The 18,989-nt window shown below is 50.2% G+C and overlaps 1 protein-coding gene across 2 annotated transcripts in view; it reads left to right on the forward strand.

The window, feature by feature from the left end:
• ARHGEF9 (Cdc42 guanine nucleotide exchange factor 9) overlaps positions 1 to 18,989 on the forward strand; it is a 1,787,868-nt gene that overhangs the window by 487,035 nt on the left and 1,281,844 nt on the right. For both annotated transcript variants that reach the window (XM_069612543.1, XM_069612544.1), the window contains exon 5: positions 544 to 873. In XM_069612543.1, coding sequence (XP_069468644.1) covers positions 544 to 873 — 330 coding nt within the window. The remainder of the gene's footprint in view (positions 1 to 543; positions 874 to 18,989) is intronic.

Raw genomic sequence — 18,989 nt, forward strand, 5'->3', positions numbered from 1 at the left:
TCCTGCTACTAGTATTGTGGTGCTCAAGCTTTATCTCCCCTGGTTAGTATTCACGCTATCCCTTAAACAGAACACTTTCTCCATGCCTGATTTGGAAGAGGGCCTATTATAGATGTTGAACAGTTCTATTGATTGATTATCCCCAATTGAGATGGAGAGCCTTTGTAAATCTACAGGCCCATTCCCTTAGCCACCACCCTCCATCTCACGCCAACCTCCACCCAAATCATCAAACCACCACTTGGTTTGCCCTTTGGCCCTTTTATAGCAGGCACGTAGAATATTTAATACCCTTGAAGGGGAACCGGGTCTGAAGTCCACGTCTCCTGTAATACTATTACGTTAAAATGTCTCACAAAGGCACCCCAACAAGCATCAGCTAAGTGCCTATACAAACCAGCAGTAGTCGAATGATATGAAAAATGAAACAGCATTCACTGAAAAGAGAAATAAAACTGTCAATCAAAGGAGGACGTATGCCTTTTAGAGCATTTATTTCATTATCAGTTGTAACCAAATTCTCTTAACTCCTTCCTTTCCTAGGATCTCATAGGTGAGCTGGTGAATACAGATGGGGAAGTCCTGGAGAGCCGTGTGGAAGATCATCCAGGCTCCCGCTGGAGAGATTCCTATCCGGGATCTTCTCACAGCCAGCTGTCGAGCATGCAGTGTCCTGTTCTGGAAGAAGAGACACTGTCCAATGAAACAGCCGACAATTCCCTGGATGAGGAGCTCGGACCTTCGGAATGCTTCACTGCAAACAGTGGTGCCAAAATGCAAATTAAGTATGAGTCTCTCAGGAAGAGCCATACTGCGGACCGACTCCGAACTTTCTCGGTCGCAGATCATCTTGGAGACCAACAGCCTCGTCAGGTAAGGAAAAACGGCCTCCTTTTAATTAATCTTTTATAACGAGCTTAATACCGGAGACCAGTCTCTAAATGTGGGACCGGGATTCGTGCCTGTGTTGTCTTTGCATGGTCTTGCTTCCAAGACCAATGCGTTGTCCTCAGCTATCCTCCCGGCCAACTCCTTGTTCCTATGGTTGTCAATCTGGTCCTTCTTTGTTTTCTAGTTTACTGCCATACCTGGAAGAGGTCTGTAACCTACTGCTCTCCAGATGTTAAGACTATGGGTCCCATGTCCCAGCACCATTGACTATGTTGGCTAGAGCTGATGGGAGTTGTAGTCCAGCACAGCTGGTGAGCCAAAGGTTCCACACCACTACTCTACCCTATAACAACAGTCTCCAACAGGTTTTCATGATCAGAGTTTTGATAAATCTGGTAATCATGGCTTGCCCGACGCAGAGCATTGTATAGACGGGTGTGAGGAAGAAAGTTTTGGGGCATACTGTTGTTTAATTCTGTAATGGTTGGGATCATTGAGGAGAAAAAGAGACTCAAGGAAGTCAAGGTGAACACACCTGTTAAAAACATTACACATAATGCTGTATATATATATTTCTGAGGCTTGTGGAATCTTCTTAGATCACATGCTGTGCATAGGCCGACATCTAGTGCAAGCTGCAGAGTATTACAGTTTGTTTTTCGAAACTCGAAAATGGGCGTCGACACAGGGAGTGCCAGTAATACTATCCCTAGTGTGACGTCCACTGTACCCAAGATCCCTCACGCGTCTAGGATCCTCAGATTGTTTTTTTCCGCCATACTGGTCGGAAGCATTTTGCGGAGTCCCCTGGCCTTAGCCATACTTTTGCTAAAAATTTAAAATAATAATCTATTGACATCCTTCCCCACCCCAACGTCGAACTTCGACACTCGACGCCGGCTGGAGAAGAAATCGACCGTTGGCTGCTGCACGACGGATTTGGGCCTCGGAAGGCCTCTGGCCTCGGCCCTGCAAGTAGGGAGAGTGGGGGGTGGTACATACTCTACACTCTTGGTATATAGGTACACCTTATACATTTCCTACACTTAACAGCCCGCTGCCTGAAGGTGCATATGGAGGATACCCCTTTTCAATTCTGCCCCAAGTGCAATCACAAATACCCTTGGATCGACAGGCACGCCACGTGCAATCTCTGCTTGCCGAGAGACCACCCCGAAGCGAACTGCAGAGCGTGTAGTAGGTTTAAACCTAAGACACTTAAGGACCATTCGACGAAGCATTGAGCCCACCACGCCAGGCAGGCGGCCATGGCAGCGGAGGGCGCCTTCGGCGACGGCAGCGACGCTGTACTTTCAGACGGCGAGGGCATTACGGCGTCGAAAGACAGCCGAGCGCAGGTCCCCGACCTCGGAAGGTCGTCCGGCAGGGCGGCTATGGGGAAGACCCCCGGCGACACAAGCGCTTCACATACTACACACACTAAACACACTAAGTCCGACCGAGACTCGACGACGTCGAGTTCTCGGAAAGAGGCACAAACAGAACGGTCCGATTCGGTGTCCTCTGGGCGCTCTCGATCAAGATCGCCACATGACTCCAGGCAATCATCCACTCTTGCCAAGAGTGCCTCGCTCCCTAGGTTAACAGAAGTTCGATAATCGAAAATCGAAGACGACTTACAGCCCCAGGCCCGCAGTTAAAATCAGCGAGGCCCCACGCTCAAAGGACAGGGACCCCATCCCCGATCCTCGACGCCACTAAAGGACAGGGAAAACATTTTTCCACTCACGGGGAGGGGGGAAAACAGCAGAAGAAACAAACTTTGCACTCTTCCACACCTGTGAAACACACCACTCCCCCTAAACAGACAGACAAAAGCAGTTCTGCTGATATGTCTAAAACCAGCAAATCTACTCAAGAAAAATCACATAGACTTGCTGAGAGAGTCATTCCCAGTTCCAAAAAATGGTCGAGTGAAGACATAGATAGGGTCATGTCAAGAATGTATTCTTTGGCTGATTTTTATGATAAAAATCCAGAACATTTCCTCTCGTATGATCCACAAGGGGCGACACCCTCAGGCTCTAATGATCCTATCCCCCCGAGTAAAAAGCCACGGTTTGAAACTCCGATGAGGTCAGACCCCTTTGAGGTACAACCATACTCAAGACCAAGGAGAGGCTTCCTTTGGTGAGGACCAGGAATTTGGCATGCTAGAAGAGCAAACCGGGACAGGCTACTATGGGGATGATGAGGACCAGGAAGAGGAAGAGGAAGACCCGGAAACATACAGAGTAGATTCCCCGGTAGAGAACGAAGCCCCGGTTACAGACTCCCCGGTCGATAACCAGCCCCTCCTAAATGTGGTTCTAGCACGCGCAGCTGAACATTTCCACATTGACACCCACGGTGTCCAGGAGGAGAGAGACTTCGCAGAAGAGTTAGTGGGAGAAAGGAGGCCTGTTGCCCAGACCATCCCTATCCTTAAGTCCATTCAGCGGAGAATAGATCCGTCCCTGGTGAACCCGAACCTCACCAGAGCAGTCAATCCCAGGGTTGAAAAACTTTTCAGGGCGGCCAAGTCTGACCGTCTCTATATAAGAGGACATCAGAAGCCAGACTCCCTAGTTGTCACTAACACTCGTAAGAGGGCTAGAACACCCTTGTCATCGTCCAAAGCTCCTCCCGACAAGGAGAGCAAAAAACTATACGGTTTCGGCAGGAAAGTAGCCTCAATGTAGTCGTCTTCGATTTCAAGGATTGCAAACTCCACCACCCTCTTGGCCAGCTACAACTGCCATCAGTGGGAAGAAGTCGCGGCACTCATAGCCTCTGCTCCTGAACCCTCTAAGGGCCAGTTAACTCGGATTTCCGCAGAGGGTAGAGCCGTGTCTGGTTGCATTTTGAAAGCAACCTTCGATGCCGCGGACAACGCAGGCAGATTGATAGCAGAAGGCACTGTTATCAAAAGACATGCGTGGTTACGGCAGTCTGGTTTTAAGGCAGAAACCCAGGCATCATTGTTGGACAAACCGGTGGAAACCGATCTGTTGTTTGGTAAGGGGGTCGAAGACGCACTGAAGAATGCCAAGGACGAATACGAAACACTCAAGTCCCTTGGCCAGTTAACCAATAAACCCCCTAACCAGAGAGGGAATAGTAATTTTCGTCGCCCACGCAGCCAAAATTCCCAGAGAGGATCAAACTATTCCCAGAGGCAGGGTACACAGTGGAACAACAACCAACAGTCTACCCAGGGTTACGGCAGGGGTAATAGGAGAGGTTGTGGTAAAGGCAGAGGCAGCCCCAGCAAGGGAGGTGGCACGCCTCCACCAAAGCAGTGACGCTCAGTTCAGGGTCCCTTCTCACGCAACCCCAGTAGGGGGACGCATTTCCAACTTCACCCAGGCTTGGGAAGAGATCACATCAGACAGATGGGTGCTGTCAACAGTATCCTCAGGATATTGTATAGAACTACTGCAGCGTCCCCGGAACCATCCTCCACGACAAAGAGTACACTCTTTAGAACATCAGAAGATTCTCCTCGAGGAGATCGCCATTCTGCTAGAAAAGGACGCGATAGAACTCGTCCCGGGACACCAGGTAAATAAGGGTATTTATTCAACTTACTTCCTTGTGCCAAAGAAAGATTTGACAATGCGCCCAGTATTGGACTTACGGCCTGCCAACAAGTATGTCAAGCCCCAAAAGTTTCGTATGACCATGCTACAAGAGGTAATCCCCCTCCTAAAAAAGGGGGATTACATGGCAACCTTGGATTTGAAAGATGCTTATTTTCATATTTCCATGTTCCCAGCGCACAGAAAGTACTTGTGCTTCAAGGTGGTCAGTCGACACTACCAATTCAAGGTACTGCCCTTCGGGATAGCTTCGGCACCAAGGGTATTCACCAAGGTACTGGCGGTGGCGGCTGCACACCTACGCATGGAGGCAATCCCGGTGTACCCTTATCTGGACGACTGGCTCATAATGGGGGAAACCCCAGGAATTTGCAGGACAAACATTCAAAGGAATATCGACCTCCTCCACGAGTTAGGCTTCTCAATCAACGAGAAAAAGTCAAGCCTGGTGCCAAGCACCTCCAAACAGTTCCTAGGAGCTATCCTAGATACTCAAGAGGGGTTGACCTTTCCTTCAGAAGAAAGAATTCGGAATATCTACTGCAAATTCCGCATTATCAGTCCGGTCAACAAATAACGGTACGCAAAGCAATGTGTTCACTGGGCATGAGGGCGTCATGTATTTACCTGGCCTCCCACGCGCGCCTGCGCATGTGTCCCATGCAGGAATGGTTGGCGAAACAGTGGTCTCAGGAAAGTGGTCAGTGGGACGATCTAGTGGTCGTTTCGCCAACACTGGTACAAAGCCTTCACTGGTGGACAAGAGAGAATCTCGCACAGGGGAAACCCTTTTACGATCCCGAAGTGCAGGCAGTAGTCACTACGGATGCATGTCTGACGGGGTGGGGAGCTCACCATCTCCACCACACAGCTCAGGGTCTCTGGTCTCACTCAGTGGCCAAGAACCACATCAACCTGCTAGAGCTTCTGGCAGTATTCAGAGCGCTTCAGGCGTTCGAGCACCACCTACTAAACCTGTCAGTGCAAATCCGGACGGACAGCACAACAGCCATGTTCTACCTGAACAAGCAAGGAGGGACTCGCTCGCCAAATCTGTCCAAGCTTGCCTAGAAAATCTGGATATGGGCACTCAGACGGAACATCTTCCTGTCATCACAACATGTTCCAGGGGAGCTCAATTCCCTAGCGGATGCTCTGAGCAGAGACTCCCTCCCAGAGGAACACGAATGGAGTCTACACAGAGAGGTCTTAGAAGACATCTTCTCTCAGTGGGGTTTCCCCACAATAGACTTATTCGCCACAGGCGAAAACAGACAATGCCCAGGATTTGCATCCAGGTTCCCCCAACCAGACTCCCAGGGGAACGCCCTGTGGATGAACTTGTCAGGGATGTTTGCGTACGCTTTTCCACCAACTCCTCTCATCAGGAAAGTGGTGAACAAGATGAACAGAGAGTCGATAACGCTCGTCCTAGTTGCTCCCATGTGGGCAAGACAACCGTGGTTCCCACACCTACGCAGGATGGCGGTGTGCGAGCCCATCAAACTTCCAGCCTGGTACAACATACTGTCCCAGCACCAAGGTCAAACAGTGCACCAGCAACCCAACTCAATGAACCTGGCAGCATGGCTCCTGAGGTCATAGAGTTTGGACATCTCAATTTGCCACAGAGGTGTATGGACATCCTAAAGGAATCTAGGAAGCCAAGCACAAGGCACTGTTACTTTGACAAGTGGAAGAGGTTTGTTATCTGGTGCCAGAGTAGACAAATCAACCCGGTTGATTGCACTCCTTCCACTATTGTTACATACATGCTCCACCTGCTAGATTCAGGATTGGTTTTTAACTCACTTAAAGTACACCTGGCAGCCCTGTCGGCTTACACCACTTCCCATAGCAAAGTTTTGTGGCGGAAAGTACCAGTAGTTAAAGCCTTCATGGAAGGAGCAAAGAGACTTCACCCTCCTATTTCAAACCCACCACCAGGGTGGGACCTTAATGTGGTGCTGGCCAAGCTCATGGGCCCCCCTTTCGAACCCATGCATAAAAGCAGTCTCAAACAGCTGACTTATAAAACGCCTTCTTAGTAGCTATTACTTCTATAAGAAGAGTCAGTAAAATTCAGGCTCTGTCAGTGCAGGATCCCTTCTTTACTGTCCATAAAGACAAACTGGTTTTACGCACACACCCTAGGTTCTCACCTAAATTTATATCAAAATTCCATGTAGACCAGTCCATCGAGCTTCCGGCTTTCTTCCAGGACCCGCAAAGCTCGGCTGAGGTGAAACTACACACCCTTGATGTGCGTGGGGCGGTCCTCTACTATGTAAATAAAACCAGACCGCTAAGAAAAACAGATCAACTGTTTGTCTCCGTAGCTACAGGCAGAGAGGGGGATCGCATCTCTAAAGGTGCCATCTCGAAGTGGATTATTAACTGTATCCAGCTGTGTTACTCACTCTCTGAAAGAACTCTGCTTTTCACGCCAAGAGCCCACTCTACTAGAGGCATTGGGGCCACTCTGGCTTTCATTGCAAATGTACCCCTTGACACCATTTGCAAAGCAGCTACTTGGAGCTCTATTCACACTTTTACTCAGCATTACTGCATTGACACCCATTCCAAGGCAGATACACAAGTGGGACAAGCGGTTCTAAGACACTTATTTGCTCATGACCCTTCTCACATCCCATCTCCTTCTTCAGGTACTGCTCGCTAATCTATGCACAGCATGTGATCTAAGCAGATTCCACAAGCCTCAGAAGGGATGCATTACTCACCGTAATCGTATTTCTGATGCTTGTATCTGCTTAGATTCACATGCGACCCACCCTTCCTCCCCTCTGAGAGAAGGCGCATGATTGCTTGTTGTCTTACCTTTCTGTCTATCTGCTTGGATTATCTGTACTCACGCTACTCCTCATGCTACCTCATGTCAGAAAAAATACAATCTGAGGATCCTAGACGCGTGAGGGATCTTGGGTACAGTGGACGTCACACTAGGGATAGTATTACTGGCACGCCCTGTGTCGACGCCCATTTTCGAGTTTCGAAAAACAAACTGTAATACTCCGCAGCTTCCACTAGATGTCGGCCTATGCACAGCATGTGAATCTAAGCAGACACAAGCATCAGAAATACGATTACGGTGAGTAATGTATCCCATATATATATATATTCTTGCAAATATAATATAATTTCTCACCTAGAGTGAGTTTTTTTCTCACTTGAAGCTGCAAGGAAGCACAGCCAATCCAAGTATTGCTAGTTGCAAAATCATATACTGGCCATTGGGAAAGGCTGATTGGCAGTTTAGGAATCCAGGGGGTTTACCATTTGGCCAATGCCTCTGCAGGCAAAGTCGATCCCATGTCATTTGTTCCTCTCAAGCCCGGTTTTGAGCCTGTCATTTGGCAGTGCAACTAAAAGGCACAGGAAGTGGGTGGTGAGGTGTCATCCGTAAATCTGCTACTCTTGGAACAAGCCTTTTTGTTTATTTATTGCAATAGTTCTTTTGTACTGTACTGAGCAGCATGCAGTGTGCACCAGGGCGTGACCCATCTACACACAGTTGCATTGCATGCACATTTCACTGGATGCCCGGGAATGGTTATTGTTCTCGGGAGCCCGCTAACTGAATGCCTCCTTGCCTCCACCCACTTGCGAGCCTCACCCATAATGTAGCACCTCCTACTGGTTACATGATTTGAGGGCCCAGGCCTATTATAATTGGTGGCAGACTTAGGGGGTCTGGACCTGCCACTTCCAGCAGCTTGGATCAGATGATGCCAACATGTAAGCATTGCATCCATTTGCACAATAACAGCCGGTCCATCCTTCCTGACGAAGGCCCCAGGACGCTCTTACACATCTGTGCCACAATGCCACCGTGACATTCCATCAACGTGTCTTCCTCGCCCTATGAAGGCGATGCCTCTGGAGCTAACATAGCCTGGCTATTTTGAGTGTTGTCCTTAAAAAAGACCACTTCAGTTCTGTGGCGTGGGTCCTGCTATTCCCTGAGGTATGTTTTCCCCCTGGCACTGGAGAGTCTAGCCCTATTGATTTAATTTACTGCTATGTTTATATTTAATTTACTGCAATACATTTGTTACATAGCTCTCAACTCACCCGCTTTTGGCGGGTGTCACCCGCCAAAGCATCTACACACCCGCCCACGCGCCAGCTCATCTGTTTCACCCGCCTTGGCAAAGGTGGGAGCTACGATTCATATTTTTGCCGGGACCCGATTTCGAGATCCCGAAATCGGGTCCCGGCGCGACTCTTCCTGCGCGAATGGAGGCGTGAAAAGCAAGTGTCATGCTTTTCGCGCCCCCATTTCCTCCCCCTTCCCCTCCCTGGCGCTCTCCTCCAATGAGAGGATTGTGCCTGGGAGCATTCCTCCCCACCCCCCTCCCGTAAAAGGTCAGCGACATAGAAGTAGGACTGCCGTTTCATGTTTTTATGGCAGTCCTACTTTTATGTTTATGGCCTTTCTGGGTTTTCACCCGCCTTGGTATCAAAAAAGGTTGAGAGGTATGTTGTTATGCCCCAACATCTGTGCCCCCGCCGTTGATCTCACTATGCAAATGGGTCAAATGTCACAAAGAGATGAAAGCCTGAGGGTCTCTTTTCTATTGGCACACTCTGTAATATTTGCAGCGTCTGTCTCTTACAATTGGCTGCACTACCTTAGGTTGTGGGTAGATGCCTGCCGTTCTGAGGGCCCCGTTAGTTGAGACACATCCCCTCTCTGCCTCAGCTTTCCCCATCCACTGTGCCCCTGCTTACCGTTGCCCTTTTCTTGTTCTCGCGATATCTGCACCTCCCGGCTGTTCCCGCACTGTGGCTCCCCACTGCTCCATGCAGTTGTTTGCCTTGTCTTTTTCTTTCTAAGTATTGAAAGTGGACTTGTGTCTCCCGCGGACGTCTTGACCTGTTGGTTGTTTTAAAATTTCTTTTTGCAGTCTTACTTTCATGTTCATTCCCCGTTCAGAGTTCACGCGTAAAAGATGTTCTCGTTTTTGTTTAAACCTATCCCTGTGTGGTGAGTGTGTAAGTGCTCTGAGAGGGGCGGATGGAAAAGCGAGGTTCACTGCCTTAATCACTGGTTAATGGCCTGAAGGGAGAGCAAAACAGGTTCTGGGCAGTTAACCACTGTTAACGACCTCTCCCCAGGGGCCTGTCATTAAAACGCACCCTAACACATTATTATTAGGGGGTACTGGGGGGAACGCGAAACGTTTCCCCACGGGGAGGTTTTTGGCGCTGCACACGGCCAGCGAGTGGCCGTGGGGGGCAGAGCGCCTCCTTAGTGTATTTAAGGGCAGGGAAGGTTCGGGAGGCAGGCGACGGTTGGACTTGATGATTGTCAGTCCTGTCGCCTGCTCCCGAGCCTTCCCTGAGTAGCTGGGCCTTCGGTGCGGCAGGTTAGCGTAGGTGAGAGGGACAGGGTTTTAGAAGTTGGGGGAGGTTAGTCATAGTTAGTTATATAAAAAAAATATATATATATCTTTTAATTTCAGAATTGTTGTTATAGCCGGGGGTACCGTAGATAAGGTACCCCCTCTTACTTGTCAGGCTCTGGTTCCCATGGTCCGTGTGCGGGCGTAGGGGTTTTTTCTTCCAGTCACGGCATCGTGACGCTGCATTTTCGGCCAGTGCTGCAGGGAGTGGGGGGGTTTAGGTAGGGTGCAGGGGAACGCGGGCCGTTGGGAGTGAGGGTGGGTTCAGCGGGCATTTGTGTTCTGTGCCATCCCGCACACGGGTTGTTCTGAGAGGGGAGCTCCCGGTCCCGTGTGGTTTCGTCTGTGAGGGAGGAAGGCTGCGCACGGTGGCCGTCGCGTGACGGAGGGGGCAGTGTGCTCCCATTAAAGGGGCCGCGTCCATTTGTTGTTTTTTGGTGCGGTTGGGCTTACACGCCGCCAGGGGGCAGTGTGACACGGGCGCATCTCGGCCCCTGTTAGTTGGGCCTCTGGTTTTGGGGGGGCTTTCTGTGGCTGGTGGCACATTATTGCCAAGTCAAGGGGTTAGGGGGTTGCAGGGGCTTGGCCTGTAATTTTAGGGGGTAATTATAGGGAAATAAAAAAAAAAAAAAGAGAAATTGTCTATTAATTAATAATAATTTGGAGCATTTTATTGGGGAAGTCATATTAACGTTTGGATGTGGTGAAGTGCTGAGTTACTAGGTTCAAGGTTAGCTGTTCAATTGGGGTATAGGTCCACGGGTAGTTTTGGCTCGGGGGCTTAGGTTTTGCTAGGTAAATTTTAAAGGGGTTACATATATTGTAGTGCACAACCAGATTAGTAGTGCAGTATGGTGGGCCAGGGAGCCAGCAAGAAGGGTCTGGTGGATGCTAAGGCTCTGAGGGAGGCCTTGGAAATAATTAGTAGGGCATCTAGGGCCCAGTTGGAGGGGGCAGTGGGGGAGGTCACTGGTGGAGAGGTCAGGGGGGAGGAAGAGATAAGTGGCGGTAGGCCGCAGCGTAGAGCAGCGGCAGATGGGGCTCTCGCGGCAGTGGTGGCTTGCACCCCCGCGGCGGGGAGAGGGGAGGTGTGGGAATCCAGGGGCAGGAAGTTGAGAAGGGAGATAGACAGGAGGGCGTCCGGGGGAGAAATGATTTGGGGGGGCAGCCATTGAGGGAGGGAGTGAAGGATAGCCCTAGGGAAGGTGGGTGTGCTCAAAAGGAGGTGGCTCAAAGGAACCAGAGTGGGGCCAGCGAGGAGGGGCAGAAGGGGGGGACAGGGCAGAGGGGAGGAGGGGGTAAATACCTGCAGAAGAGTGCAGGTGGGAGAAGGAGGGAGAGGTCCCCATCAATTCAGGAGGTTAGAGTGGGGCACGGAACGGCCCCCCCGGTTAGGAGGAGTGAGGGCGGAGGGTGTGGCGCAGCCCCCGCTGGTCAGGTGGAGGTAGAGGGTTTTAGAACGGCCCCTCCTCAGTCACCGGAAGGAGAGCCTAAAGGGTGCAGCACGCCCCCTAGCGACGAGGACTCCAGGGTGGAGGACGGAACGCCTCGTCCGAGAGAAGAGGACCAGGCAGGGGTTTCCACGGCCCCGCCGAGAAGACGTCAAAGGAGTGGCGGGGCGGACGCCCCGGGCTCGCAAGAGGAAGATCAACTGAACTCGGGCATGAGCTCGCATCCGCAATGGTATTTAAGGGGCGATGAAGTGGGGTTGGAGGATTATGTGGGGCAATGGGAGGTAGAAGGTTATAGGGCGGTAAGAGAAAGGGGGGAGGAGAGAAGAAGTTTGAGGTGGGATCTGGGAAAGCAGGTGCAGGGTGGTCGGGGGGCAAGAGGTTGGGGGAACTATTGGCTGGGTGAGTCTGCTGACATGTTTTGTCCCCGCAGCAGGAGCCCTCTAAGAGAGATGAGGAGCATCGGTGTGAACGCCAGACCGCAGACGGCCGGCGTGGAAAGAGGTGAGCGGGAAAGGGAAAGGTCATCTGCATTGCAGAGAGGGGTTGACAGGGGGGTGACGGGAAAGGAAGGGGCTGGTTTGCAAGGGGTAGGGAAAGAAGTTGGTGTGCAGGCCATTGGATGGAGCCTTGGGGGTTGAGAAGAGCGTTTGCTCAGTGGAGGTCCAAACGGACAAGGTGGTGGAGCCATTGGTGCTCGAGGTGCAAGCTGAAAAAGGAAAGGAGGTTGAAGTGAAAGGCAAGGGGAAAGAATTGCCATACATGGGGATAACAAAACCGTTCGGGGCGCACTTGTTGGCAGCGACCAGGGAGAAGATTCAGGCGGGGGAATTTGTATATGTTTTTAAATTGCTCCATAGGGAAGTGCGAGCGAAGGAGGGGTCTAAGGAGGAAGAGAGGGAACTGGCTTCGCGCCCAAGGGTCCCGGTGACTATTGGGAATTGGACGTCTCATTTATGCCAGTGTTTATTGTGAAAAATTCCTGGAGCGTTGCGTGGCCCTGCTTAAATAAATGGACGTCATTAGGAAGGCTTTCACAAGTTTTGGGGGTTTGCCTGGGTAAGGTATGATGAGGAATTCAGAGCAAGAATGGCGGAGGACAGTCAGGTGGTCTGGGGGGAGATAGACATGGATCTTTGGCTGCAATGGATGGCTCCAACGAGGCCTGCTCCGACATTGCACACAGCAAGTGGCTGCCTGTGCCTTTCCGGCCCTTTCTTGGTCGCCCCGCCCATGAGGGGGTGGAGGAGGAGGCAGAGGACAGCCCTCGACAGCATGTTGGTCGTTCAATAAAGGAGGATGCACGAGGTGGATGTGCAAATTTAAACACGAGTGCAGCAGGTGTGCGGGTCGGCATACGGTTACAGATTGTTTTCAGGCAGGGGACAGTGGGTCAGGGCGAGGAGCGGGGCAAGGAGGTGGGGGGAAGGACCGCATGCCAGGTGAATTGGGGTGTGCTGGTAGGTCGGGCTCAGTTTATCGAATAAGGGGGGAGGGGCACAAGGTTTGATGAATGTTTTGGAGGCGGTTTAAAGGGGGTAGGAGAGGGGTGAGGAGGAAGAATCGAAGGTAGGGGAGGGCCGCAGGGGGGTGTAACTGTGGAAATGGTTAAGGGGTGGTGGCCGTCGTTTGGAGGGCATGGTTGACGGTGGCAAAGCCCTCACGCTTGCCGCACGACAAGGTGAGTAAGCTTCAGGCTGCATGGACGGAGGTGCGGGAGCGCCTATGGTGCAGCAGGGGGAAGTGATGAGATGGGTCTGCATGGACGGGGGTGCACTAGGGCCCCTGGTGCAGCTGGGGGAAAAAAGTGAAGCAACGAAGCAAGGTGCTGGAAGAGGAATTCATGTGGAATGGTCTGCATGGACGGGGGCGCAGGTTTGGCCCCTGGTGCGGCGGTGGAGAGGAGTAAGGCAGAAAAGGGGTCTGCATGGACGGGGGTGCACTAGGGCCCCTGGTGCAGGTGGGAAATAGGGGTAATGGTCGCAAGGAGCTTGAAGATTAGTTATATGGAAGGGACTGCAGGGACGGGGGTGCAGGTTGGCCCCTGGTGCAGTGGCAAGGGGAGTAAGAAAGTAAAGGGCCTGCATGGACGGGGGTGCACGTGGGCCCCCGGTGCGGGGGGCAACGCAGGGCCAAATGAATAAGGTGATGGAAGGTGGGGGGCAGGGGTGAGCAGGAGGGTAATAGTTTAGGGGAAAAAGGGGGGGGCTAAGTGGGTTTAGGTGTATTGTGGAAAGGTTAGGTGAAAGGGGCGAAATATAGGGGGACAGGTAGGAGAGGACCTTGGATGTTTCCGGAGAGGGTTAAGGAGATGGCCAGAAAGGATAGGGTACTGAGGAAGGTGTTACTAGTGGCGCGGGAAAGGTTAGGAGGTTGGTAACTCATTCTTTTAGGAGGGGTGCAGCATCTGAAGGTAGCAGGCTGGGCTATTCAGAGGAGTAGGTGAATAGGATGGGACGCTGGGAGTAAGGGAGATACAAAGGGTATGTCAGGGACCGGGGCAAACGGAATGTCGTTATAACAATTTTTCAGTAGGTAGCAGGAGTGTTGCATTCATTAGGATGTTGTTGATTTGTAAGTGATTTTGTAATTTCTTTTTCAGATGCGGCTAGGAGGTACGGTCAGATGTCAAAAATCTGGTTTTGGGACATTCTAGGGTTAAGTGGGCGGGGTAAGAAGCTGAGAAAAGGGTTGTTGTCAGGCAACTGGGGTGCAACTATAAGATGTTGTGGTAAGATGGTCCGGGTTTAGGGGGCTGGGCTGGGATCAGTCGCTTCCTATGTTGGCGGGGTTGGGGGAAAACTATAGGCCTCCAGTTGGGGGGGGATTAGTCTTGGTGGGGAAAATGATCTGGTAAGGGATACGGGTGTGGCCCTTCTTAAGAAAATAAAAAGGGTTTTTTGTTAGGGGTCTGACAAGTGTGGCCTCAAGCAACTGTAGGGGGGACTAAGTGTTTGCCACAGAGAGTTGGGAGGGGAGCGAAAAATGAGGGTCCGATAGAGCGGGCAAGGAAGGGGTTAAACAAAGAGATGGTAGAATGTTGTACATCGGTGTCAGTACAGGTTTTGGACCGTAAGGAGATGGTTTAGAAAGGATTGATGAGATTTAGAGAGGATGGGTAAACTTTCCGGTTTGGGGAACAATCATTATCTGGCGGACTGGAGCTCTTGGTTGGGAGATTGGTTGAGGAGTTGGAGGTAGGAAAATTGGTGGGGGGGTGGGGCAGAAAGAACACCTCGGGGGAGGGTTTTTCTGGTGCCGGGGGCATGGCCCCTTTTGATGTGGGGGGAGGGAAGCACAATGGGGGAATGACACGGGAAAGGATGGGGTGGCGCTGTTTGCACAAGCGGGCCACCACGGGGGAACAGGTATTGAGCCTGGAGGGGCATGGCCCCGGGGAGAAAGCGGGACGCCTGGAAAAGGGGTAAGGAGACGGTAGGGTCCAAGGGATAGTTAGGGAGGAAATAGCTTTATTTAATTATTTAATTGTTGGGGAAAAATGGAAAATGTTTAATTATTTAATTGGTTGTTTAAAATATTTCTTTAGTTTGTAAGGCCATGAAGCCAGGTAATCGTTTAATTGTAAGCTTTGGCCTGTCACATTAAAGTGACCTTTTCCACTTTTAAATGAGTCTGGGTTTTTGTGCAGTAAGCCAAAAGGGGGTCCCTGGGGGAAACGCAAAGCGTTTCCTCCCGGGGAGGTTTTTGGCGCTGCACACGGCCAGCGAGTGGCCGTGGGGGGCAGAGTGCCTCCTTAGGGTATTTAAGGGCAGGGAAGGTTTGGGAGGCAGCCGACGGTTGGACTTGATGATTGACCCGCCCTCCCACCCCTTCATTATGGTTAAGGCGGGGGTCTGGTTTTATAAAAGGGGGGGGCATGGTACTTGGGGTTCTGCAGGTTTTTTTTTACGGGCCAGGTCAAGTTTTTATGGGGTTTTTTGGTCTGTTAAGGAGTCTTGGGTTGGTAGTTTCGTGTGACAGGTCGGGGCATTAGTGAAGTGGTGATGTAAATTTCTGTTGCTGATGTTGCAGGTCAGTCTGGCTGCAGGTCATAGGAAGGGGGAGATTGGAGTAGAGGGGAGTTTGAGGGGTATTGAAGTGGTTCTGGGCTCCGGGGGCATGGCCCCTTTTGATGTGGGGGGAGGGAAGCACAATGGGGGAATGACACGGGAAAGGATGGGGTGGCGCTGTTTGCACAAGCGGGCCACCACGGGGGAACAGGTATTGAGCCTGGAGGGGCATGGCCCCGGGGAGAAAGTGGGATGTCTGGAAAAGGGGTAAGGAGACGGTAGGGTCCAAGGGATAGTTAGGGAGGAAATGGCTTTATTTAATTATTTAATTGTTGGGGAAAAATGGAAAATGTTTAATTATTTAATTGGTTGTTTAAAATATTTCTTTAGTTTGTAAGGCCATGGAGCCAGGTAAGCGTTTAATTGAAAGCTTTGGCCTATCACATTAAAGCGACCTTTTCCACTTTTAAATGAGTCTGGGATTTTGTGCAGTAAGCCAAAAAGGGCTCTAAGAGAACAGGACACGCTCTTTCTGCAAAACCGGGGCAAAGGAATGTACTGAGGGGCACCGGCTTCCAGTAAAAGCCTTTACGTTGTGCAAGGAAACAATATTAATACCCTTTCATTACCCCTTCCCTACAATCTTGGCCTCTCCCTCTTAAAACCCCTGCGTGTATTTATATTTGGCCTGAGCAGCAAATAAACAGGAGGAGGTTTGTAATTGAGCACTGGACACTTGTGGGGGAGGGAGGGGTCCACTTGGTACTAAATGCAAGTTGCGTGTAGGAGACCACCAAGGTTTGCGCTGAAGTTCCCGCTGGTCTCTTGCACACATTTTTAAACATTTACAATCCGTAGTGCAAAAGTGAGGAGTATACACCTTATTTAGCAGATGCTAAATCGTGGAGGATTCCATGGGAATCCATTTGTTTTATGCCGACATAACAGTCTCAAGATGGAGGAGGAGAAAATGGCCGCGAGGTTACTCATGCTTCTGCCTTCCAATCAAGAGCATGAAGGCAAGAGTGCATTCCATCAGTGCCTCCCTCTGGAATGGCCTGCCTGCCCCTCTCAAACTTGAGCCGGACCACCTGAAGTTCCGGGAAGCAGCTCAAACCCACCCTCTTCTCCTCTGCTTTCTCTCTCTCCCTCCCCTGCTGACCTACCTGTCTGCTGCTCCCACTGGTTGCTTGGCTACCCTCAGAGTCTCACTGGGTACCAGGCTCTTTCTTGATCAGTCACCCTTGCACTGCCTCCGGGCCCACCACACACTTAGGGGCTGTAACTGTAACCCTACAGTCCCTTATTTTCCTTGCCTACGCAGAGCAGCGCTGCCCCGACTGCACTTACTCAGAACATTGGTGCCCTGTTTTACCCTCATCTCTCCCTTGCACTCCCATCTTCCGTTTCCCCTTGCACTTCTCATTCTCTCACACTTGCACAAACTGAATGACGCAAGGCCAAGTAAGATTGTTTGTCTTGTCCTACCTCCCTTGTCTTGGACCTAGAAACACTTGTGTACAGGTGCGTTATAAATGACTTATAACATATCATATATTATATCATATATGTGGAAGGGGATTGGGAAGGATGTTTCATCATCTAGACTCCTAGTCCAGCCATCCCGTCAGATTCCTTACCAAACGAAGATAGACAGAAACAAACCTAAAACTAGATCCTTGTTTTCACCATGAAGCTTGAAGGTCCTGCCCGACCTTCTCAACCCCCTGTGTTTTTCTCCTTTTGGTCAAGAAGTTGATGGACCTAGCTAGGGAGAAGAGGGCAGGATGCAAAGACTGTGAGGAGATTGGCGTAGTAGGAGTGATAATCACCCGCTCTCAATCTCGTCACAGTCCTTACTAAATGAAGAAAATGCAAGCAGTAGCTGGTACTTTCTGCCAGTATATACCAAAACCTACAAAAGAACCCAGATAACTGTACTGGAGTATGTGGATATCTATAAGTACCTGGGAGTAAATATTGAAGACAGGAGCGGTTATGAGTGCCTTGTTAAAGATAGGAAAAGAAGAGCTATGTTACTCACGGTACTAATTGCAAAATTTCCCAATGGAACATCGAGATACAGCATGGATGGAATATTGCAATGGTACAGACAGTGCTTGTGTCCGTCAATGCTGTATGGATTAGAGGCTCGCTCGGGTATAGACCTTAAATGGTTAAGTATTGCTGAGGGAAGGTTTAGGCGTAACATCTTATCCATACCTACCTGTGTCCCTATCTCGGTCGTACGGCTTGGGACGGGACTGATGCCACTTGAAGGACAGATCACCGAAAAGAGGAGCTCTTTATGATTTAAGATCTTGAAAGAACCCCGGTGTACAATTCTGAGAGCTGTGTGCTCTTGAACAGCACACACAGGAGTGGCCAACAAAGGGAACATTTGACTAGAAACCCTGTGTAAGAAGAACTTTGAACTGTTCTACTGGGCACCTGTCCAGGCCCTGGATAAAACCACTTTATGTCATAGGTGGAAAGCCAAACAAAGAACCTGGGACTGGAATATGAATGATGAGGAACTGCGGAAGTTGAAAACATGCGCAGAAATATTTGAGAACATGCATAGGTTTCTAACTCGGCAAAGATATGTGATCATCTACCCGACCCCGATAGTTCGAAGATTTGTATTGGTGCTCCGGACAAATCAACTGCCAGTTTTCAGTGTTGTAGGCCCGAGACAGGGGGTACAATTGGAACACAGAGTTTGTCGTATGTGTAAGATACCTAGAAAACAGAAAACATGGCACGTACTGACTCAATGTCCATCTTACGGGCAGTTGTATATGAGAAAGTTGTGCGGGTTCGTTCATGATTTGGATTCTACTAACAGCCAAGGCCTTTGGAAAGAGAGTCTTGTTACAAGAAATGTCTCAATGCACTTTACAGAATATGGATTGTAGTCACCGCTAAACTAAACATTTCCAGGCTGATTCATGGAAGTTGTGCGCCGAAAAACGGGGATTTGTGTGCTAATTCTGCCCGCAAATCCCCATTTGTTAAACAGTGATTTGCAGGCAGAAAGGCGCACAAATCCCCGTTTTTTGGCGCACAACTTCCATGAATTAGCCCCTTTGAGTTTTTAAGCAATATTTTTAGAAATGGTATGAATACAATGGGCCTCATCACGACTTGGGCGGTAACGGTAACGCTAACGCTAACGCTATTAGCGCGGGGGCTATTAGCGCGACCGCCATAGCCCCCGGCGCTAATAGCGCGGGATCACGACTTTGGCGGACTTGGGAGTCCCCATTCCCCATTGAGCCCATTCGGGAATGCCCCATTCCCCATTGGGCTCAATGGGGAAAATTCGCGCTCTTACCGCCGGCGGATTTCCCGCCGGCGGTAATAGCGCAAATCTTCGGCTGATAGCGCTACCGCCAGATTTAAGGGTTACCGCCAAAGTCGTGATGAGGCCCAATGTTTTAATACTAATTTGTTTTAGAAAAAGTATGTGTATGAATTGAAGAGGTTAGTTTTGGATATGTGTGGTTTTTTTGTATGTGTATTCATATTTGTTTTTATGATTATATGTTTAATAATGATTTAAAATTGTATGTGAATGGTTTTGTTGAAACTAAATCACATTAAATG

Source organism: Ambystoma mexicanum, chromosome 5p, assembly GCF_040938575.1.
Source record: "Ambystoma mexicanum isolate Mex_15411 chromosome 5p, UKY_AmexF1_1, whole genome shotgun sequence".
Classification (NCBI taxonomy): domain Eukaryota; kingdom Metazoa; phylum Chordata; class Amphibia; order Caudata; family Ambystomatidae; genus Ambystoma; species Ambystoma mexicanum.